Here is a 24352-nt window from a genome sequence, read left to right as displayed (position 1 = left end):
AGCCCTTATCTCCTGAATAACACATTACTCTTTATTTTCTCTTCCATAACCTATCCAACACCTTCTTAGGAAACCCTACTGATCTGTTTTTACATTCATACAGAATGGGATGACTTTTTATGACTTCCACCTGCTCTTACCTGGTCCAAGCCACACTCTCTCTTATGGTTATGACCTAGGATTTCTAATCAGTCACCCTACTTCTGCCCTTGCTCCTTTCACACCATTATCTGCACATCAGCCATAGTGAACTTGTTAAAACATGTCAAACCATTCTACTCCAAAGGCATACCATAGAAATCATAATAAAAGTCAAAGTCTTTAGAATGCACTACAAAGTCCTACTGACTTTGGCTCCATGTGACCTGTTTGACTTCACCTCTTAGTTCCCTCTTCAGTACCTACTCTGCTGTAGTAAAGTGGCCTTTTTGCTCTTCCTGGCTCCAGAAAGTACAAGCTTCCTGCGGTGTTCTTTGCTTACCACCTTGAACAGGGCCTGGAACATAGCAGGCATTCAAAAGGTATTGCATTTATTCAAAAAAATAGTGAATGAATGATTAGATAAGTAATGAATTTCTTAATTGAATAACTGGTTTGCATTAGATCATGGAGATAAATAAGAACATACCCTTTCATTTTGGTGACAGACAAGTAAAGGCAATTTCCATCTCATGTTAAAGTTCTTTTTTTTTTTTTTTTTTTTGACAGGTAGAGTGGACAGTGATAGAGAGAAAGACAGAGAGAAAGGTCTTCCTTTGCCGTTGGTTCACTCTCCAATGGCCGCTGCGGCTGGTGCACTGCGGCCGGCGCACCGCGCTGATCCAAAGCCAGGAGCCAGGTACTTCTCCTGGTCTCCCATGGGGGTGCAGGGCCCAAGAACTTGGGCCATCCTCTGCTGCACTGCCGGGCCACAGCAGAGAGCTGGTCTGGAAGAGGGGCAACCGGGACAGAATCCAGCGCCTTGACCAGGACTAGAACCCGGCATGCTGGTGCCACAGGCAGAGGATTAGCCTATTGAGCTGCGGCGCCGGCCTAAAGTTCTTAAGTATCAATTAGTACAGTGCATTATATGGAAAAATATATATAAGCAACACTTCATTTAGTTTCATGATTAGGAAAATGACCTAAAGAGTTATAGTACTTAAACAGAAACCTGAAGATTGAATAGAAACAGTACTAGTAATGAGAACAGGCAAGAGGGAATATAGTCTTCAATTTGCTACAAAATTCTGGGGAATTGTAGTCATATGTTAGCATTAGAGTGAAAAGTATAAAGGATAAACCATTCACAATTCGAGGATTAAACAGGGACCTAGTTATGAAAGGCTTTGTAGGTCCTGAAAGGGAAGATACAAGATAGTGAAAAGTGAAAGTATTGAACAAGGGAGGGACATAATCCTATCTTTTTAAAAAGATAATAATGAATCTGTTGTGTAGGACAGATTGGACATGGGGAAGTCTGGAGTTCTAAACCTTGGGGAAAATTTTATTATTGTTGCAATATAGACAAGAGATAAAGGCAAAATAACTTCAGAAGAAGACAGTGGAAGATACAGTCGGGCTATGTGAATTCAGTGCTAAATCACTGCTGCATACAGCTACAAGAATTTGAAAGGACAAACAAGCTCACAAACTGTGGCCTGCAGTACCACCTGGCATCTGTATGGCATGGAATTTAAGAACAGCTGCTGCTAAGCATGGACAAATTCAATTTGTGTAAACGGTTTGCACCAAACACCATCAACCTCAAAGAATTGACTGCAGGCACCTAGCAAAGTACAATGTTTTACAGACAGTGCAGCTGTACTTAGTATGCTTATTCATTCATTCACTCATGAATATTTATTAAGTAGCAACAACTGTAAGGGACCCCTCTAAGGACTGTGGATGCAGCACTCCACAGGCAAAAGCCCTTGTCCTTGTGGAGATTATAATCCAGTGAGGAGAAATAAAAAATTAAATAGGTGTCTATAGTAGAGTATCAGATGGTGATAACTTCTATGGAGAAAAATAAGGGAGGGAAGGAGGTTGGGAAGGCCAGAGGAGGGACAAAGGCAGTTTAAAGCTGTGAAGAGGGACAGTAAAGGATTGCACTGATAACCTGGAGCAAGACTTGAGAGAGATGAAGGATGAAGGCAGGCAGCTCCCTGGATCTGAGAGCAGAGAGAAAATTCTCTCTTAATCATGATGTTCAAACAAAAAAAAAAATATGCAACTCATCGGAGAACACTTTATTTTCATAGTGAGAGATCGATGCCATGGCAGACCCCAGATGAACAGACCTGTTTCCATTGTAGAAGCTCACAGATTCTTAGAGACAACTGGTGGTCAAGGGTGAATGAGTCATGTCCTTTCCTGGAAACTGCTATGTAATCTCCTTGAGGCATGGCTGGTCAATCCACGTGCAGCAAACATCAGCTGTGGTTTCCTTTGGATATTGCTATGCTTGAAAATTATATATATATATATATATATGTGTGTGTGTGTGTGTGTGTATGCAAAGAGTTTTGAAAGGATATATGCACTCTAATTTTCAATGTGGCTTTATCCTTGTACAGAATCAACTTAAGTGTCAACAGATGAATATTAAAGAAAATGTGTTCATGTATAATGGAATACTATTCAGCCCTAAAAAATAAGAGAATCCTGTAATTTGCAACAACTTGGAAGAACCTGGAGGGCGTTATATTAAGTGAAATAAGCCAGGCACAGAAGGACAAACACCACATGGATCCACTTACATGTGGACTGTAAACAAGTTGAACTCATAGAAACAGAGTAAAGTGGTAGCAACCAGGGACTGAGTATGAGGAAGGTGGTGGTGGTGAGGGGATTAGGGAGATGTTGGTCAAAGGAGAAAATAATAATTGCATTTTTTTTTCTGTTACGAATATGTTGTGTACAAATAGATTAAGTTTTAATGAAACAAATAGTTTAAACACACACACACAAAAACACTTATAAAACTGCATCCAGGAGAAGGCTGCCTGACATCTCTGAGCTTCAGGGTCTTCATTTGTGACAACGATAACATCCTCCTTACTATACCTCAACACGTTAGTGAAAAAGATGACCTGTGAAAGTGTTGGATAACTGTCGAATTTCATGCAGATGAAAGCTGTTATTAATGAGTAAGAAAGTCTGTTAGGGTTTCAGATATTGTATTTTAAACTCAACTCTCCAGGCTTGCATCTTCCAACTACAGGATCTCAAATGGACCAAAAAAATGCTAACATTAACCTACAGTGCCCCCTAGCCCATGTAGGCAGTCAAGGCAGCCGATGGGCTTTGTGAATATGCTGGAGCACAGATGGCTCTTTTGCCTGAGGGAAGGGCATTGATTGTGCTTTTGGAAGATTTCCATCTGTCCAAGAGGAAAAACACTTATGTATTTCCTTCCGTGTTTGCCTATCATTGTTTTAATTATTTTCTTTTTAAAAAAAGAGATAAAGAAATAAATATCCTTTACTATTTAAATCGTCTGCCTTCAAATGGCTTTCAGTGAAGAATATTTTTGTTGCTATTAAGAAGTTCATCTCCCTCATTCCAATACACGTGAAACCTACCAACAGGTACAGAATTGTGTCAGGAAATACCATTGAATATTTTAATGCTCAAACAGGTAGAAACGTTTGTTCACCCAGTTTATAAAAGCCCAAATTAAAAATATGAGTTACTTCCTTCTGCACGCTACTGTCTTAAGTTTATCTTTGATGATTAATTTCACAGATTTTTTTTTAATAGAAAAAAATGAATTTGAACAGCCAGGAGTACGAGAGTAATTTGAGACACAGAGTGATGAGTCTTTAGGAAACTGAACTTGCTGTATGGAATTATCTTCCATGCTGAGTATTTAAGTATTAATCAGCATAGCTTTGAGGGATTTCTTTATAACATCCCTTTTCTGTGTAAGAAAAGGACTGCAATTCATTACACCATTGGAGGAGCCAGAGGCTTTGCTAAGATTTGCCTTTCTTGACTGCTCATCTCAGATTTAAAGGGTTTGTGTGTGTCTGCTTGTGCTTGCACACACGTGCATGTGGCTATACCATATTGGTGACCAGATTTGAATGGTGACACCATCTGGGTCACCTTTCAGGCTAAATATCTCTGGCCTTCAGGGGGGTCAGGTATCACTGTAGCCACAGTGTGCTTTCCATGAAAGGGCGCAGCAAATGAAAAGTGAACGTCTCCGAGGTGACTTTGACCACCAGTCATTTTTCTTTACATCTCTCCAGCAACCCAGCTCAGGAAATACTCAAGTAATAAGAAATTGCCCTTCGCCCACTGCTGGCTTCCAAGAGAAAACCTCTGTTGCCCCATCAGTGGTCCCCTGTGTTCCTCTCATTCCTCCTGCGTATCAACATCACACACAACAGCAAACCCTAAAGCCCAGAGAAAGGAGAACGCAGGCACAAGGCATCAACCCTGTTCGCAGCGCCTTTTTGACTTGGAAGGGGAGACTACATTTTCCCGAGGATGATGGTATTCATAGGAGGGGCGGGTTAAAAGTGTGTTCAATTCCACCTTAATGGCAGAACTCGCCTTCACTGTGTTCCCCCCTGCACACACACACCCGCCTCCGTACACACTGGTTAATCTCTCCCCTGTGCTCCTGCGTGGATTCGGGGACCCTTCTCTCTTTAAGACGGCCTCCGGCGCCCCTCACTCCGCCCCCTCCCAGGTCTCTGGGCTTGTCAAAGCTTCCCGAGAGCCATGGTTGGTCCAGGCAGGCAGTCGGAGCACCTCGTGGAGCGGCTGCTCGCCGGGGGTGGGGTGCGTTGGGGTGGGTTGGGGGGGTCTGTTTGTAGTACTCTCGGTCCTGATGTCACAGGCGCGGCAAGGACATCGCAAGGAGGAGTCGGATTACAGTAAGGATGGGCAGTGCAGCAGGCAGCCCGAGCGCACGCTCCGGCCGCCTGCGATCCTAGCGCTGGAGAGAGGCAGCCTGCGAGCGCCCATCCCGCGGAGGAGGCTCGATCGCAGGGCGCTCGCTGCGCTCCGCCGGGGACCTTGCCGCCGAGCGTAGCATGAAAGGGCTCTGCCTTGCGCGCCTGCCTGGAGTGCGAGCCGATGCTGACGACGCCGTGGTGGGGTTCCAGCTGTCTGATTAATGAGAAACATAATGTATTTTGGTGAGTGTTCACTCTGGTGATGTCGTTCGGGGGGTGCCAGGCTCTGAATCATTGCAGACAAGCCCTTAAAATAATCTTTAAGACGCGAGAATATATTACGTGAAACCTCTTTCCAGTTGGCAACTGGAAAACCAAGCTGGTGCAGCCTTCGAAGCTTCCTTTGTGCTGCCATTGGGGCTGATAATGAACCGTGCATGAGTTTAAGTTGGGAAAGAACAGAGACGGGGTGAGGGTGGATAAACTTTGGCTTGATGTGTCGGCTTGAAGTTGGCTTCTAAACTAGGTGAAGAAGGAGCAATGGTGCAGCGTGGGAAGTCGGGGGCTAACTTAATGGGCTATGAAACAAAGTTCCTGTGCTATTGATGCTGTGCAGGCGTTGTCAATACGGGCGTTTCTTCAGGCGTTTGGTTTTCCATAATTCCCAGGCAGAGAAGGAAAACATTCTCTGGCGAGCAGCGGTGGAGCAGCGAGAACCCTCCTCCCCACGTCTCAGGGCTCCCTCTGGCTAGGAGCCGCCTTGCACAAAATGCAGATTATTTTAAGCCTTTAGAGGTCTCGGAGCTTTTAAGCATTTGTGCAGTTTAGTTTTGTGCCATGGTGGAAACCTCCCCTGGGTTTTCAGCCCTGCCGCCTGCGTTTCCAGAAAGCATGCTACAGCTCAGCTTTGCGCTATCCGTGGAGCAGTGGAAGAAGTGGGCTTGGAGCTGTACGGTTGCACTGTGAGGCTGCAACTTATTGATAGGAGAGAAGACAAAGCCCCTTCACTAACTAAGAAGAAGCCAAGGATTAGGACGGGCTGTTCTTCCCTCCTCCCCGAAGTTGAAGTTATGCTTTCCTTCTGTAAGTCCCATGCGGCGGCATCATTTAAGGGCATCTCTCTGATATTAAAAGGTCTGTGAGAACACCTGGAGAGGGAGTAGAGCATGCAAATATTCCGGGTGATTTCATGATTGGCTTTGCGTTTTAAATCTAGAGTCTTCCTTCAAATGAAAATAGGTATTTAGATGAATTTGGTTGATGCATTATTAGTTTGTGAGGCATTATTTCTGTGAGTACTCTTTGTTTTGCCTTTTCTTCCCCAGAGCCTCTGAAATGTTTGAAAAAGTATGGAATGAACCCAAGTTGTAAAAGCTAAATGCCTTCAGTTGTCTTGACAGCATTTTGATTTCCCTACAATTTGCGTCACATTAGAAAAGAAGTCTTAATATAACCAAAATTGATTTGAAAGAAGCAATCCTCATTTCATGCATGAATTTAAGCAGAATCCAGAGTTAAACAGCCCTTCCTTCCAGAGGATAATGATGGACAGAGTCAGCCTGTTTGTTAGTAATTAATGAAACAACATTTGTCATGCATATATTTTTGATAAATGGAAAAGCTTGTAAAGATATTATGTCTTTCAGACAAAATAGCATTTCAGCATCAGTAATGATATAGATGGATGGTGAAGTAGATTATAATTTTAGTTTAAGTTTTCAACCTCTTACAATTGCTGATGTGGTTGTGGCGAAGCCATAAAGCTAACCAGAGTAGCAGTGAAGTCTCAAAGTGTTGGTCAGAGGCCACCCATGATGTACTGGCTGTACTGTGGCTATTGGGGAGACGTCCACTAGGCTAGCCCAGGTTACTCACTAGGCTAGCCCAGGTTACTCATTAGCCTAGCCCTGGTTCAGCTGTCTTGTAAAGCAGGATGATTCACAGGATAATTAGTGTCACTGTATAATGCAAGTTTTTAATAGTACAAATTGAAAGGTGGTGCTCTGCCTACTTGGATGACACCGTATTCTTTGCAAGGCAAGGCTAAAGTTGTCTTCTGTGTCCTGAATGTGGTCCAGTCCCATTGTAATTCCGACATGAGAAATGTTTTTCTATTCCCGGAGGAAATCATGTGGATTCAGGATTGGCAGTCCTTTCAGGATGTGCTGTGCAGCCCCTTACTCAAGCTGTTAGACATCCAGAACTCTGGGAGCCCACCTGTCTTTAATAAAATATGTGACACAGGAGCTAGGGCAAAGAGAATTGAGGGATACACCCCAAGCTTGTTAAAATTCAATAACTTTCTGACATTTGGAAGGCATTGTATATATAGACTCATGTCTGCATTTTTGTATGTGTTTCCCTATTTGTGAATGTGTATATTGTATGTGCATTTTTGTATGAGTGTATGTATCTGAAATGTCGGATGTTTCAGGTAATTTTTCAGAACAGTGCTTGCACTTTGAGAATTGGTTGAACATGACTTTCTTCTCCATTTTTCCACTGCAAAAGGTTTCTGTAGTCAGAGAGAACAGGGACAAAGGGACAGAAGTGCTGCGTTCTTGGCTTTTCTGGTGCTTTGTGGGAATGGGGTAGAGGTGTCAGGAATCTTTTATGTGTGTCTCCAGCAGGGAGCAATAAAGAGCATGGTGATGCTCTGGCCTGGGGTCAGTTGGTAGGAAAGCAGGACATTTGCTTCCCTTGTACATATCTGATTTGTCAGTGTTGCCTCCTTTCAAATATGAATGAATAATCATTGCCTGAATAGGCTGGCTCAGCCTATCTGCTTCTCTTTAAGCTTTCTTCTCCTGAGGACTGGACCGTTGGACCTTGCCCTAGTTTGATTGGAGTTAGTTGCCTGTGTGCAAGTTGATGCCATAGATAATACTTCCAGTTCTTAAGAACAGTTCATGCTTTGAGTGTGCCGTCTCAGACTTAAAGACCACTGGCCTCTCTTAATGACTTAAGCCTCATGCTTATCTCCTATTGAGATTTTAGTGCAGTGTTTTCAATAATTGTTCATCTGCACTTACTGCACAGTGATTTAAGAGTTCGCTGTTCAGTCACCGTGGATACTTTTGTTACTTATTCTATCGATCTTGCATTCATTAGTTGGAGTTAAATATAAGGTTCACACGGGAGAAAGGAGTGGGGGAAAATCCTAGTCAGCAAATTGAATGGGATTTACTGTAAAAAGCAAAGGAAAATAATAAACACTTAGGAAGTTACCCTTCCTACCCCCATAAATATTTTACATAGTTAAAATTTACACGTGCCAAGGATGAGCAACCATTAATAATTTATCCAGAAATAAAAGCAAGGCAGCTGGGAGGCTGATCCTCAGACTAAGGGAGAGAGGCTGTGGGTGGTTGTCAGTACAAGAGACTGAGCTGCCGGGCTGCTGTGGGTTGCGAGGCGTGTGCCGGACTGAAGGGCACGTTCTCTGCCCGAGTGTATCCAGGCAGTCACGCAGTGCTTGGAAGAATGCTGGAACCATGCACCTTCTCCAGTTCTGAGTGCCGCCCCCCCCCCCATCTCTTCCCATCTGGCTTCATACCTTTCTCCTCTGTTGGGGTGGTTTTTTGTGTGTGTGTGTTTTTTTTTTTTTTTGTCAAGGGTCACATCATGTAACCACATAAACTGCCCATGGTTGACCCAAGAGGTGCCACGCCTCACCCTTGGCCATCAAGAGAGAAAAATGGGAGGTTGATGGTGTTGAGGAAACTGTGGCTGATAATCGGTACGTCATCAGGCCCAAGTCAAGCGATAGACATGAGGGTGCCCTTGCAGCCCAGAAGTGACAGGGGCTTGCTCCTTGAGAATAGTCTGGAAAAATGAAATTCTGCGGCTTAAACAAACGAGCACAACTGAGAAACAAATATTAGCACTCACTGTCAATGTTACTATTAATGGTGTATTAATCAAACCCAGAGAAAAGGGCAAGCAAAATTTAGAAAGTGTGAATGAGGCACTGAAGTTCAGCTTGGTGTTAATTGTGGATTAGCTGTCTTCTTTGAAATGCCTAAGAAAAATCAGAAAAGTACTTAGTGCTGTGCCTGCCATAATAAAAAATATTTCCTTGAGGAAGCTTTCAATGGAATAGCTAAAAAAAAAAAAAAAAAAAAAAAAGAAAGAAAAAGAATTGTAGATCAGAATCCTGTTTCCCTATCTAGAATAGACATGTTTGTCTATTGTTTTAAAACCAACTTTTGTCTTCCTTTAGGGATGTTTAGAACATTCTCAAGTCAGCATTTACACTTCTGGTTGTGGCTAGACCATCAAGGTTCATCTCCAAAGCTATATGTTAGCAAAACAGTCAAGCGGCAAGGTTATGAGGAAGGAAATGATCAGAAAACAGCAGGCAGCAGAGAAAAAACATTCCTCTGTTTTAGTGATTTTGTAGGAAACGTTTAACTCCATCTAATTAGTTTGTAGTGAGTGATCTGTTATGGGGAATTAGGTCCATCCAGTGTTTCTAAATACTCTGTCTTCCTGATGCAGACAAGGAGAGAGAATAATTCAGGTCTGAACTTGAACATCCAAATTTTCTCTTTTAAAGTTTGGAGTTGTTACCATCACATTTGATTACAAATGAATCCAAATAACATTCAGTAATAACATAAGAAGGATGGTGAATGTGACAGGTGGATCATGCATAGGAATGGGAAATAGAAGAGGAGTTCCAAACCTGTAAAGATTTCTCCCTCAGGACGGTTCTCTTTTAAATTCTTATGAAGTTCCTGTTTTAAGAAGTCAGCCAGATTTGATCAATAAGCTAGCACCACAAATACCTTATTACAGCCTTAAATTTAGAGCTAATTTTTTAAGGACTTCCTTAGTTGTTGTAATTATATGGAAATGAGATGGTGTATTTAAAGGATAAGTTCCAAAATTCATGAGATAATGACGACTTGCAAAGTTACCCTTTTGTGGGTGGCATAATTATTCTAGAAAACAAATGAAAAATTTAAATTAATGGTTTCCGACTTTGATTCCAGAAGACTTGGCCACAGCTGCTTTAGACTGAAACCTCTCTTGATGAGACAAGATGTGTTGGTTAATGTGTGTGTGTTTAACACTGGAACACCACACAGTGCCTTGTTAGATAGATGCCTGAAATCATAGCTCATTCTCAGCTTATTTGTATTCCTAAATCTTTTCACATCACTTGAAATGTAATACATTACCTATTGATTTAGTAAGATGGATATTAAGGAATTATTTTTGTACAGCTGGCTTTCAGGTTTTACAACCATTTGTACATTAGAAGTTTTAAAAAAACAAGTCAGACAGATAATTTTCAAGGCTTTTTTCTGCAAAAGCAAGAGAGATGCTTGTATAATCAGGAACCTACTTCTACTTTGACCTTGAGAAAGGAATGCTCACATTTGTATTACACTAGGAAAAACATGTCAAAAAAACAACAAAGGTCATGGTGGCTGCCCTGTCTCTTTCTATCTGTCTCTCTTTAAAGAAGCTATTACATATCATTTCCCACAAAGATTAGTTTTACAACAGAATTTCACACATGATTGGTGGCATTAAGGGAAAATACAGCATAAGAAGTGGCTAGAAATATCAAAGCTTAAAGTAGTTGAGATCATGCTTGAACCAAATTGCTAGGGTTGAAAATAGGAAGACGCTTTGCTCTGTCGCAGCGTTAAAATCGTTATGAAGCAGCTGGAAGTCAGCCCTCATTGAATGTGCACTCTGCTTTTGCACAGCCTTTAAAATGGAAGGTGTTTCCACCAAACATTCTCCATTCCAAAACCTCAGTGCATAGGAACCTCTAGTACAGCATTGGAGGGAATGCAATGAACCCCTCTCATCCTTATCAATCTTTCAGTTTTTTTTCTCTCTCTCTCCTTTCTTTCTTTCTTTCTTTCTTTTTTTTTCTCACTTGTGGTATCACATTTCTGTAAGTAGAGAGGGAAAAGAAGAGTAACCTGGCCAAGGTCAGAAAGGAAATCAGCAGCAGTCTTCAGTATCAACGCTCAGAGCTGATTCTCTCTGCCCAGAACACAGTGGATGATGGGGGCTGTAGGGGCAGGGGTGGGATTGGTGAGTTGAGAGTTTTAATGGATGAATGTTGTTGAATCTGTGTGCTCAATGCCAGGCACTTAGAAATATGTGTTAGATATGCAAGATTGAGTGGGTCATTGGAGATCAGAGAGGAAGGAAACCTGCTTCCTCGACACATCCGTTACGACTGACGCTTCCTATGAAAGCTCAGAGAAAGAATATTTTTTGATTGTGAAACATTAGGTACTTTAAATATATTTCTGTGTAAATAAATATAGTGTATTTATTATACATAATATATTTGAAAGATACAGAAAAAAGAGGGAAAGAGGGAGAGAGAGAGAAAAAGAGACAGGGAGAAGGAGAGGAAGAGAGAGAGAGAGAGAAACCTCCCATTCTCTAGTTCACTCCCCAAAGGCCCACAACAGTTGAAGCTGGGCAAGGCCAAATCCAGGAGCCAGGAACTCAATCTGGGAATCCCATGTGTAGGGACTGAACTACTTGAGTCATCACCTGTTGCTTTCCAATTGTGCATTAACAGGAAGCCAGAATTGGGAGCAGAGCTGGAGCTGGAAACCAGGCTCTTTGATGTAGGGTAAGGCATGCCAAGTGGTATCTTACTTGCTGAGCCAAATGCCTGCATCTGATTTTTTTTTTTTTTTTTTTTTTTTTTTTGCTCAATAGAAGTGAGGACCAGTTCTTAGAAATTAGATTTTAAATAAGATGTAATGACTCCTAATTTTTTTTTCTGTTTCCATTTACTTCTTTCACCACAGACTCTTCAGTGAGAAGACCAATAACACAGAATATTAGGACCAATGTACAAAAATGTTAGAATACCTAAAAACATCATACATTATGGGTAAACTATACTCTGTAACAACTCAGGTGATCACAATTTCAGTTATCAGCTGCAGTGAATTCACCCCAGATGTTGGCATTTTCTTGCCAGGAGGCTGGGAGAGACAGGAAATGTCCCTAGGTACATACGAGAGCTGAAAGAGGGTTATCATTTGTGAAGGCAGGAGAAAATGGAGATAATTTTCTCTACCATTTGCAAGGCTTTTGTAAAATTGTTCTTCACACTTACCTTTTTCATACTCATGCATTTTACTGATGAAAGAAAGTACCTGTGGAAGATTACTTAGAGGATAAAAATACAATAATGATTGCAAACATATTTTAATAAACGTGATCCCTTATACTTGCATAGCAGTTTGTATTTTTCAAAATGTATTAACATTGTGCTTTTGCTAATCTTGAAAGTGACCGAATACAGGAGAGGTGCAAAATATAATTATTCCTATTTGTAGATTAGGAATTTGACTCTCAGATGACTGAAACAACTTCTCAAAGTTATAAAGCTAGCAAATGTTAAGGCCTAGACTCTTGTTCACAGCATGGATGGAGGGAAGATTACTTGTAATGCTACAGAAAATATTTCTAATGATAGCTAAAGAAATGAATATAAATAATTGGATCTAACATATGTTTGTGTTTTGACTGTGGAATCACAATAACATAATTTTGTAATTTTATTTATTTTGCCTTTGTTTTACAAAAAAAGATTATTATTGTTCAGAATAAAACAAAGTATTGTTTAGAAGGCATGAGTCAGTGTTATGGACTGGCTGTGCCCTCCCCACCAAATGCATATGTTGAAGTCTTAGTCCTTAATAGGATGTGGGGCCTTTTGGAGGTAATTAGGTTTGGATGAGAGCATGAGGGTGGAGCTCATGGAATGGGATCAATGCCTTACAGGAAGAAGAAGACAGCCAGTGTTTCCTATGTCAGAAGGCAGCCATCTGCAAGCCAGAGAGCCCTCTCCCAAACCAAACCTTGAACTTGAACTCCCCAGCCTTGAGAACCATGGAAAATAAACTACTGCTGTTTAGGCAATACAGTCAATGGTGTTTCTTCATCACAGTCAGGGCTCACTAAGACAGTTGACTCTAGGCCAGATCCAGGCTTTCTCTACTGCCTTGGCTTTTCCAATTTGGCATTATAGCTCATATTAATTTTATGACATATATTTCTGCTGTCTCACTATTTAACTCAGTGCTCCCTCCAAAAATTCCAAGCCATCTATGTTATGTGCTTTTGATATTTACAAGGACCTGAACTGTGTCATTGCTTGAGATGGAAATCCAGCCTGATCTTTATTCCATAACTGATAAAGAAGAATAAAATGGCTATTTACAGTTATGCCTGTCCCACTTATGGGCTCCAAGTCCTGGTGCAAGTCACCACACAATTTTGATATTGTGTTTCTTTGTAAAAGGAGAATAATAATGGTTGGAGTAATGTTTTTCACAGTTCTACTTGAGAACTAAGCTATACAAGGTACACACACATGCCTAACACTAAGAAATCCATAGTAAGTAGTCCCTTAAGTTTAATTCTTTCTTCAGTTCTTTCTTAAGCACATTTTACTTTATTTATTTGAAAGAATGGGAGAGAGAGAGAGAGGGAGAGCTAGAGACCTTCCAACCACTCCAACCCATTTCTAACCAGAGGGTCTGGGCCAGGCCAAAGTCAAGAGCCTGGAACCCCATCCAGTTTCCCACAAGGGTGGCAGGGGCCCAAACACTCAGACCATCTTCCACTACTTCTCCAGGTGCATTGGCAGGGAGCTGGAACGGAAGTGGACCAGCTGGGACTCCAACTGGCACTCCTATGTGATGTGGTGTTGCAGGCAGTGGCTTAGCCCACGGTGCCCCAACACGGGCCCCAGTGCTTTCCTATATTTGTCAACCCATGTTGATACACAACAAATGTATAAAAATGAGAAAGGTGTTAGGGTTTACTGAGGAAATTGGAATCATGCTAAGTGATTCACACAGAAGGACTTTAAGGCACATAATTTGTTACATAGGTAAGGGAAGAGCTGAGACACCACATGGAGGATGGTAAGGCAGTGTGGGGAGTAAGTTACAAGAGAGTGCAAGTTATAGATGGAGAGGAAAAAAAAAATACTAGGATCTAAGGCTTCTAGGTAGGAGCTGGAATCATGGCAGGCCTAAGACATCGAAATATGGAGAAAAGGGAGATACCCTGGCTTCTCCCTTTCTCCCACCATCCCCTTTGTCTTTCATTGGAGGAGCAAAGCCAGAGACCAACCGACAAGGCAGCCTGGGATTGTATCTCACAGGTGTTGGTCCCCCAGGGCAAGAACAGATCTCAGAATAAACCAGCCGAAGACCTGCAGGGTGCTCTTATAGCACCAATACCAGTAGCACTTTCCGTGTTTCTGCAGAGGTATCTCAAGGATCAGTGGGAGTTTGGGGAAGGCACAAGGAAGATGGGAAGAGTGTGGTCGAAGAACATTCCGCACCTCCTTCCAGTTCAAGTACCATCTCCTTTGCCATCCTCTGGCACTGTGGCTTTGGATACATGAATGAATCCCTGCACCATATTTTTCTCTATAGATTGGGTTTTAAAAAATCTGTCTGAAAGTAAAATTCAATAAGATTTGAACACAACTTTGTCATCTGCAAACACCATATAAATGGGCTTTGTTATGATGCTGTGAAAAACCAAGTGGATTAGAAAGAACAGAGGAGTTTGAAAAAGTACAACCTGGAAATAAATGTTCAGCTCTGCAATCTAGCATTCCAGCAGAGATTTCCAAGTACGCTAAGGAATGGAGCTATGACTTCCTCAAAAAAACCGCGTGTATTGTGAGTTTCAACTTACTTAAGAGCCATATCTAATCTGTTCTTTGTTAATATTCTATAACAAAGGGTAATTGCAGAAGGAGGGGCAGAGGAAAGAAAATGAACCAGGTGTGAACTCTGAGATTCCATGCTCCAATATCCCTTTCCTCTCCAAAACCATAATGCCGAAAGACACATTGAAAGCTGGAGCAGTTTATTAATAGTTGCTTGAGAGGAGAAGACGGATTTAGTATTGATTTTTATCTATCCTTTCTTGTGTTGTTGGACTTTTAAGAACAGATTTCCTTTACTGACTGTCTACTATCTAGGGGGGAAAAAGCCACAATATTCTGCCCTTCCTGTTTGGAATTATTAGCATCTCTTTCAGAGCCTGCTCGTAAGTGCAGCCGCAGTTCATAACTTTCAGTGCCCTTGTTTGGAGGCTAAGCCGTGTTAACGGCTGGGAATTGTTTCCATGCGGTGTGCAATAAGGAAGGAGCTTATTACCACGAGGTGTGTTCATTTGCAGTCCTGGGGAATGGTGGGCCATAACTTACAGATCTGTGCAGATTCTTGGAATTCCTATCTAAGGACGTTTTTATAAGTTGAAAGGATACATTAGAAGGCAGATTACTTAATCTTAAAGAAAATCTTATGATCCTGAATACTAGCATTTTAGTGAATTATTTCTCTTTTGATTCTGTCATTTGAGTTTTCCTTTCTTTTAAATTGGTTGATAAATAAGAATGTTTTAATGAGAAGCCCATGGCATGGGCTTTCTGAACTTCTTTATTTCCATGGAGGAGTCTCAGGTTCCCTTATGAGCAGCCCTGGTACCAAGAGGTGATGTGGCCCCTGCTAACAGGAAAGAGGAGTTTAACGTAGGCCAGGCCAAGTGCCTGCTTTGTGCCAGGGGTTATCTCATTGGCACCACACCCTCAGACTTAGGAGCTTGAACATGAATCCTGGTTGTACAAAATAATCACTTGAGGAACTCTGAAATGATCCTAAGGTCAAAGGCCCTTCATGACCCCATGTAAGCTGATTCTCTGGCTGGAGCCAGGTATTTGCATTTTGGTTTGAAACTCTCAGTTGATTCTGAAGGGGAGCCAGAAGTAAGAACGACTGAGATGGGTGGATTTACCGCTTTACAGGGAGCATCCTGAGGCTTACCCCCAGGTCACTAGAGCAGCAGTTGGCGTGGCTAGGTTTCCACCCCAGTTGGCTGGAATCCAAAGCCTGCATTCTTTCCCCTACAACACAGAAGTCCATTTACGATGTGAAGTTTGGGCCTCACTACAAAATGCCTGGTGCTGTATATGCCTGACTTCCAGAGAGAAAGTCCCTAAAGGATGAGAACCCTTTCTTTCTACCTGGGAACATTGATAGAGCTGGCGTTCAGAAGTTTGTTTACACTAGGTGATTCAGGATCAAAATGGTACGGTTCTGGAAAGGATTTTAGAAACCTATTCCTGGCCAGTGCCATGGCTCACTAGACTAATCCTCCGCCTGCGGCGCCAGCACCCCGGGTTCTAGTACTGCTCGGGGCGCCAGATTCTGTCCCGGTTGCTCCTTTTCCAGTCCAGCTCTCTGCTGTGGCCCAGGAAGGCAGTGGAGGATGGCCCAAGTGTTTGGGTCCTGCACCCGCATGGGAGACCAGGAGGAAGCACCTGGCTCCTGGCTTTGGATCGGCACAGCGCGCCGGCCGTGGCAGCCATTTCGGGGGTGAACCAACGGAAGGAAGACCTTTCTGTCTGTCTCTCTCTCTGCCTAACTCTACCTGTTAAAAAAAAAAAAAAGAAAGAAAAAAGAAACCTGTTCCTGAAAGTTTAGTGCTCATACAAATCCTCTGGGGACCTATTAACATGAAGTCCTGAGTTGCTGGTTCTGAGGTGCAGCCCAGGATTCGGCCTTTCTAATGAACTCCCAGGTGATGCAGATGCCACTGTGCTTTGATTAGTCAGGCTCTAGAGGTTGTTTCACTGAGCTGCCACTTTCTACAGATGTGGGAAATCAAGGTCAACTCTCCAGCCTAGGTCTCCTTAATTTGATTCTAGAAGATACTTAGTGGTCCATGGTTGAGTTCCCAACAATCCTATTTTGCCAGAGACAAAGGGCAATCCCAGGATGTGTGGCTTTCAGTGCTAAAAGTGGTAGATTTTCAGGCAGGCTTGGATGGATCAGTCACTATGGTTCTGACAGACTGAGTTTGAATTGTAGTTTCAACACTCAAGAATGAAGAGAAGCTGGGCTAATAATTTCTGATTTCTTGAGCCTCAGTTTCCCTATCTGCTAAGTGGAAATAATAAACAATAATTTGTGGAGTAATGTTAAGGGTCACACTGGGAGCAAATTATATGGTCTATGCAAAACACTGGTCCTGCTTTCACAGTGTTTAATCTCACAAATGTTGGCAATGGTGTTGCCGCTCATTCATGAACCTGACTCAGCACTCCTTACAGAGAAGAAGTATTCCAAAGATCAAGTGCAGGTGCCCATATTTATATTGTCATCTCTGAACAGGGCTGCCTGTAAATCACCCGGCCACGATGGGCAAGCCGGGGTGAAGTCATTCTCTGTGCAGTGTATGGTTTGGTACCTCTGAACATTAACAGGAATGATTTTTGCTTGCTGTTTAGGGAAAGAAAAGCTTAGCTAGCAAAAGCTCTGCCACCTTGGGACATTCTGAACTGCCCCTCATGTTCCAGCTGACTTTGTTTATCCATTAGTGTTTCCTTGAACTCTGGAACCACATAGGAGGGCAGCTGCAGCTAATGACCGCTCCTTCCATCTGCTGACCCATCGTGTTAACAATCGATATCCTTGAAACAGCAATGCACAGACAGGCAGCAGCTCCACCGCAGCTGCAACTTAAAATGCCCATGGAGAGAAGAAGGAGACTTTTAACCTGTGTACTTGCTAGCACAGAATCTGTCACAAGGACACTGGATTCATAGATGGTTATTGAGTGTGATGCCAAGCTTTGGAGATCTTGCTCTGATGCAAGTGACTTCTCAATAGAGACCTAAGGCTCTGTTTTCTCTTCCTCAAGTGGCTGATGTTGAGTGAATGAGGCTGGTGTGGCCAGCTCTTCCCTGAAAAAGCCAATTCACTCACCTCCTGTCAAATACTATCCGCTTATCAAAGCATTTAGCCTGCTGGATATGTGACTTCTACGTGGGAAACAAAGTGCAGTTTTGTTTTTCTATTCTGGCTAGTAAGTGGGGCAGCTGCAAGCAACAAATTATTCTGTAGCAGGGGTTACCATGAGTGAACGCTGCTGCCTAGTATTTTAGACAAGAAAACAAATGAACAACAAAGCAGAAGCCACTCTTACTTTCTTCCAGCATAAAATGCCATTGCAGAAAGGGCCCAGTATAATCACACTTTTGCTTATGTCTGTTTATGAGATACAACTGGGAGATTTATTTCTCTGTTCCTATCTCTGACTGCTGGAGTTATGAACTTTACTGTTCTGAAAGAGTGTTCAACATCAGGACTCAACATGTCCATTTCATAGACAGGAAGACAGGGATCAAGGGATGTGTAAATTCATATACATGGATTAACCAAATACTCAAACTAAAAATCAAAACCCAAGACTTGGTCTTCCAGTGTGAATTTAGATGCCTTGCACTGAGTTTTAGCTTCCATATCTGTGCACGGAGACTCTGAAAACCCTGTGACAGGAGCATAGTCTCTCTATTCAAATAGAGCAGTGGGTTTTGAAGGCAACAAAGAGCAAACCAATGCACAAACAAAACCCCTCCGTTTGCAAGCCACGTGGTCACCCAATGTTGGTGGTCCCTGAGGCTGAGATCACCTTTTAGAAGTCGACCTAAGGGTAGAAATTATTAGATTTTGCTCATGAAACATGCAACATCAACCCTCCTACTATAAATATCAAAAATTGTGACTTACAGCTAATGCTAATCACAATGATAGTTGGCTTCCTTCACGTACTTGCTGTGTGCCAGGATGTGCTTTGGCCTCTACCTGTGTGTTTGTGCCTGATATAGGGAACACACATATCTAAATAGGATAACAGACTTCTCACTATATTCCTCCTGGACTTACCAGGCCATGTGCCACAGATGGAATGATCTCTTAACAGATAGTAATCCAAACTTCTTTTAGATCCTTGGAGCACTCTTCTATCTATAGAAATACTGGAGCAGGGATATGTAGTTCTCACAGGTATTGCTGACATGCCCCATGAACATTTTTACTATTTATATATTTCTATCAGTGAACAGTAGAATAATAAACTGGCAAGCTGTTTATATGAAAACTGTCTTCCAGACTTCTCAGAGTATGAGTTTTCATGGTAGAACAACACAAGGTGGTTTCTTTTTTTTTTATTATTATTTTTATTTATTTATTTATCTTTTTAATTTTTTGACAGGCAGAGTGGACAGCGAGAGAGAGAGACAGAGAGAAAGGTCTTCCTTTTGCCGTTGGTTCACCCTCCAATGGCCGCTGCGGCTGGCGCACCACGCTGATCCGAAGGCAGGAGCCAGGTGCATCTCCTGGTCTCCTATGGGGTGCAGGGCCCAAGCACTTGGGCCATCCTCCACTGCACTCCCGGGACACAGTAGAGAGCTGGCCTGGAAGAGGGGCAACCGGGACAGAATCCGGTGCCCCGACCTGGACTAGAACCCTGGGTGCCAGAGCCACTAGGCGGAGGATTAGCCTGTTGAGCCATGGCGCCGGCCGAGGTGGTTTCTTGCCTTTTTTTTTTTTTTTTAATTTCACTTCCTTCCCAATCTACTTTTCAGTTTCACCTCTATTATTCTAACTCCACATGGATATCTGTTTTGATATGTGAAAATGCAATGGTGCCATAAAATTGATGCCCTATTGTTCAAGAAAGAGGATAAATGCAACATGAAGAATGAACCTTGTAAGTGAAATTTTAGCCTCTTGCTTCAAAATTGGAGTGACCCTTGAAAGAGTTCTTAAATTGTTTAAATCTAAAGCTAAATATGGTCCCAAATATGGTTGGAAATCTGCTTGTTTTTTGGAGCCAGTAGACATGAAAAGGCACAAGGCACAGTTATATCATTCAATATTTTCATGGTTATTTCTTCTGTTCCTAACTCCATGTACTTCCTTTTTTTTTTTTTTTTTTTGGTGTTTTTACTTAGCACACATTAAGCTCAGAAATAAGCTAGAATGTCGGTACCATGTTTCTATAGTGAAAAGAAAAGTGCTGTATTTATGAAAGAAGCAAAGTATCCAACTATTGATTACGGTCACCATCTACTGTTGTTGTTTTAATGAGCTGGATGTCATCATCTCTACTTTACAAAAGAGGAGAGAAAGTTAAGAGGGGTCATTTTCCTGCCCTAGGTCCAACAGATTGAGAGTGAAGGGCACAACATTCAAACTAGGACTTTGTGAGTGCCAAAAGGTAGACTGTACCATGTGGTGATTTTCTGTTCAGCGCACTATTTTTGGGTCACTTCTTTGGAACTGCAGTAGTAGGAACATTTTTACAGAGTAGAGGTGTTCGCTTTCCTGGCCTTGTTATCAAAGAGGCTTGATGTCAATCATAGCAGTCCCTGCTAAGTTATGTACAGTATTGAAAGTGATATTCTAAAGTACACACGATGAGGAGGAAGGGGGAGACCAATCAGCTTTTCTCCTCTGTTGGAAAGAGAACCATTAGTGTTACCTGCTGTCTCTTTGGACCATGCCCAGCAGTTCCCAGTGATGTCAAAGTAAAGAAAATTAAATGAAGGAAATCAGTAATCATTGCACTTAATAATATGTAAATTAGGAATACTATCTACAAATCATAGTCTAGTATCCTAATTTACATATTGTCTGTTCATTAAGCCCTTTAAAGTCTCCACCCTCCCATCCAGGACCATGCAAGCCTTTTGTAATCTGCACTAGAAGAATCTCAGATATGCAAGGCAGCTTGGAATGTTCACCTGACATCTAATATCTTCAGATTCCTCACTTTATATTTAAGGTGAGAAAAATAAAGGTTAATAGATTTAATATCTAAACCAAATAAACAGTGAGTAGCACTGGAACTGCCTAGAATTCAGTTCTGTTGACTTCTTAGAACCATGATCTTTTGTAGGAATATAAAGGGTGGCCCTGGGTCAGTTGTCTTCTAGAGAATTAAGGGAAATAAGTAGTGTACATCTCATTGTGTAGATGAGAAAATAGACGTCACACAGAAAATAGAGGAGCAAGCTGTGGAATCTCTGCCTCCTGGATTCAGAGCTCCTCTGTTTGCAATAAGAATGTGGGTAGATCCCAGCAATTCACACGGTCTAAATGAATACACAAATCTCTCCCATCCATAGAAGTCCCTGATCTTACAATAGCTGTGGGGATAAAGGGTGGAACTTGTTTGAGTAATAAATCATTGCAACCCACATGAGTCCCAAAGGCACAATCAAGTCTCCCTCATTCCATTCCTCACTGTCAGCGGTGCACATCATTTATCTCCAGTGTGAACTGCTGTAACCGTCCCTAATGAGTATGCTGACTTGACTCTTGTGTGCTTCCAACTCAGCCAGTACTTTGCTGTCTCAAGATAAAACTACAAACGTGGTACCTGTGCAGCACAGACAGACACAAACACACACACACACACGCACATGTACACATACACTCACACACATGTATGCAGATGCCTCCAGTGACTCTCATTTCCTGATGTGTGAGGTTCAAACTTCTGACCCAGGATATCAGTAGAGTCCAGATTCTGGCCCCAATTAGGTAACCTTGCAGATTTATCTTATAAAACTTACCTTATCATATCCTAAAATCCAGCCCTACAGACTACTTGCTGTTTCTTTATGTGACTTAAGCTTTGTTTTATTCATTTGAAAGGCAGAGTGACACAGAGAGAGGGAGAAACAGAGAGACAAGGATATTTTCCATCTGCCGGCTCACTCCCCAAATGCCCTCAGTGGCCTCAATGGCTAGGGCTGAACAAGACTGAAAGTAGGAACATGGAACTCTGTCCTGCTTTCGCAAGTGGATAGCAGGGGCCCAAGAACTTGGACTATCTTCTACTGCCTTTCCAGGCTTATTAACAGGGAGCTCGACTGGACATGCAGAGCTGTGACTTGAACTGACATTCATATGGGGCAGCTTGATACACTGTGCCACCCCAGCCCAGCTCTCCCTGCTGCTTAACTCTCTGAGACTTGGCCTCATATTCTCTTTACCTGATTCATAGTTTGTTTTTATCGTTGTGTCCCTGCAAATTTAAGCACTCATTTTTTCTCTCTTATTCTTCCACCTTTTATATTTTTTATATAAGAGTATATTAAGCTCATAAATTTTTCAAGATCTGCTGCAAGGCACCTCCTTTGGGAAGATCATCTAATTCTTTATAAATGGAGTAAGGAATCTTTTCTCTATTTCTATAAAAAATATTTCCCAACCCTATCAGTGCAAAAACCTGGGATGTTTTAAAATTTCTAGATTTCCTGTTCCCTAGTCTCCATCTACTGAATCAAAAACTGTAAATGAATATTTTAGCCCAATCCCTTCCCATTTAATATGACAGGATTCTCAGTTGTTAATAGACCAGCCTATAAATGTGATGCAATTGCATTGGAAATACCAATAAGGTTTAGTTTTGAATTAGAGAAAATGATTCTATGATTTAACTAAAAGAAAAAGCATAGTAAACACACCAGGGCATTATGAAGAAGGAGTGTTCTGATGGAAAACATAAAACATATCACCCAACTACAATAATTAAATAATTCATTCTGGGGGCCTATGTTGTGGCAAAGCAGGTGGAGGTGCCGCCTGTGACACTGGCATCGCATTTGGGCCTGTTCATGTCCCAGATGCCCTGCTTCCAATCAAGTTCCTTGCTTACAGCCTGGAAAAAGCAGAAAAGGGAAACCCAAGTGCCTGGACCCCTGCCACCAGTGTGGGAGACCCGGAAGGAGCTCCTGGTTCCCAGCTTTAGCCTGGCCCAGCACTGGCCATTGCAGGCAGCTGGGGAGTAAAGCAGTGGATGGAAGATTTCTGGCTCTGTTTTTCCAATCTCTGTGACTTTCAAAATAAATAAATAAATCTTACAAAAATAATTCAGTCTGAAAAATTGATAATAAAAACAGATCAGAATATCATGAAGTAAATCTCAATACTTTTGTGAATGGGGATTTAGGCTATAGCAAATATGACATGTCAGTTCATCTCTGAGAAGAGAAACAAATGGTTTGGAGATAACTGGATAAACATTTAGAGAAATAAATAAAGTAGACTCCTGTTCTACTTCTTACACCAAAATAAATTGTAGCTTGAGCAAAGATTCAAACATGAAATTGAAACTATAAATATATAGGGGAAAGGATGAAAAATATTTATATACCTGTAGTGGAAAAGGTTTTTGTAATCAGGACACAAACCCAGAGCTCTATAGGAAAAAATTTATAAATATAACCACATAAAATTAATAACCTGTTCTTGGGAAAATTAACCAAGAAACTGAGCAGAAAACAAATGACAAAACTGGAAAATATTTATAACACCAATGTCAGATAAATGGCTAATTTCTTATTTATTTACAAGCAGTAAGCTTGTAAAGCATCGATAAGGTAAGACAAACAACTTAGAAAAAAAGGATGAAGCCAGCACCGTGGCTTAACAGGCTAATCCTCTGCCTTGCGGCGCCGGCACACTGGGTTCTAGTCCCAGTTGGGGCGCCGGATTCTATCCCGGTTGCTCCTCTTCCAGGCCAGCTCTCTGCTATGGCCCGGGAAGGCAGTGGAGGATGGCCCAATTCCTTGGGCCCTGCACCCGCATGGGAGACCAGGAGAAGCTCCTGGCTTCGGATCAGCAAGATGCACTGGCCGCAGCGGCCATTGGAGGGTGAACCAACGGCAAAAAGGAAGACCTTTCTCTCTGTCTCTCTCTCTCACTATCCACTCTGACTGTCAAATAAATAAATAAATAAAGAAAAAAAGAAAAAAAGGATGAAAAATAACAAACATTGACAAATTTATTCTAAAATTTCTAAGGGGAGGCAAAAGACCCAGAATAGTGAACACTATGTTGAAAGAACAATAAATTTGGAGCACTACTATTTCATAACTGAATCTGAACATGCAGTAATCAAGACACTGTGGTATTGATGAAATGAGAGACAATAGATGAATGTAACAGAGATCTTAGAAATAGACACACATAGATATTATAGTCAAGTGATCTTTGATAAGGAACCATAGATAATACAGTGGATAAAAGATAGTCTTTTAAAAGAACTGTATGGAATTACTGTACATCCATATACCAAAAAAAAAAAAAAATCTAAATTCAGGTCTTAAACTCTTCACAACAAAATTCAAAATGGATGATGGAACTAAATGTAAAATGTAAAACTGTAAATCCTGTGGACAGTGACACAGGGGGAAAACATTTAGGATCTTAGATATGAAAATTGATTTTCTAAAGATTTATTTATTTATTTGAAAGGCAAGGTTACAGAGAGGCAGAGACAGAGACAGAGACAGAGAGGTCTTCCATCCCCTGGTTTACTTCCCAGATGGCCACAACTGCCAGAGCTGGGCTGATCCTAATCCAGGAGCCTGGAGCTACTTCCAGGCCTCCCATGTGGGTGCAGGGGCCCAAACACTTGGGCCATCCTCTGCTGCTTTCCCAGGTGCATTAGCAGGGAGCTGGATGGGAAGTTGAGCAGCTGGGACTAGAACTGATTCCCATATGGCACTGCAGATGGCGGCTTTACCCGCTACACCACAGAGCCAGCCCCATGAAAATTCATTTTTAAGATATAAT

General features: G+C 41.9%; 1 protein-coding gene across 2 annotated transcripts in view; it reads left to right on the top strand.

The window, feature by feature from the left end:
• Positions 1–5053: 5053 nt before the first annotated feature.
• The window catches only part of ZNF385D (zinc finger protein 385D), a 371759-nt gene continuing 352460 nt past the window's right edge, over positions 5054–24352 (top strand). The window contains exon 1 of one of the 2 annotated variants that reach the window (XM_062179219.1): positions 5054–5135. In XM_062179219.1, the coding sequence (XP_062035203.1) occupies positions 5114–5135 (22 nt within the window). In that variant the 5' untranslated portion in view covers positions 5054–5113. Of the gene's footprint in view, positions 5136–5920; positions 5976–24352 lie in introns of those variants that run through there. The other variant, XM_062179226.1, reaches the window with a different exon arrangement.

The sequence above is a fragment of the Lepus europaeus genome, chromosome 2, assembly GCF_033115175.1.
Source record: "Lepus europaeus isolate LE1 chromosome 2, mLepTim1.pri, whole genome shotgun sequence".
Classification (NCBI taxonomy): Eukaryota; Metazoa; Chordata; class Mammalia; order Lagomorpha; family Leporidae; genus Lepus; species Lepus europaeus.
This window is presented reverse-complemented; position numbering and strand designations above follow the sequence as displayed.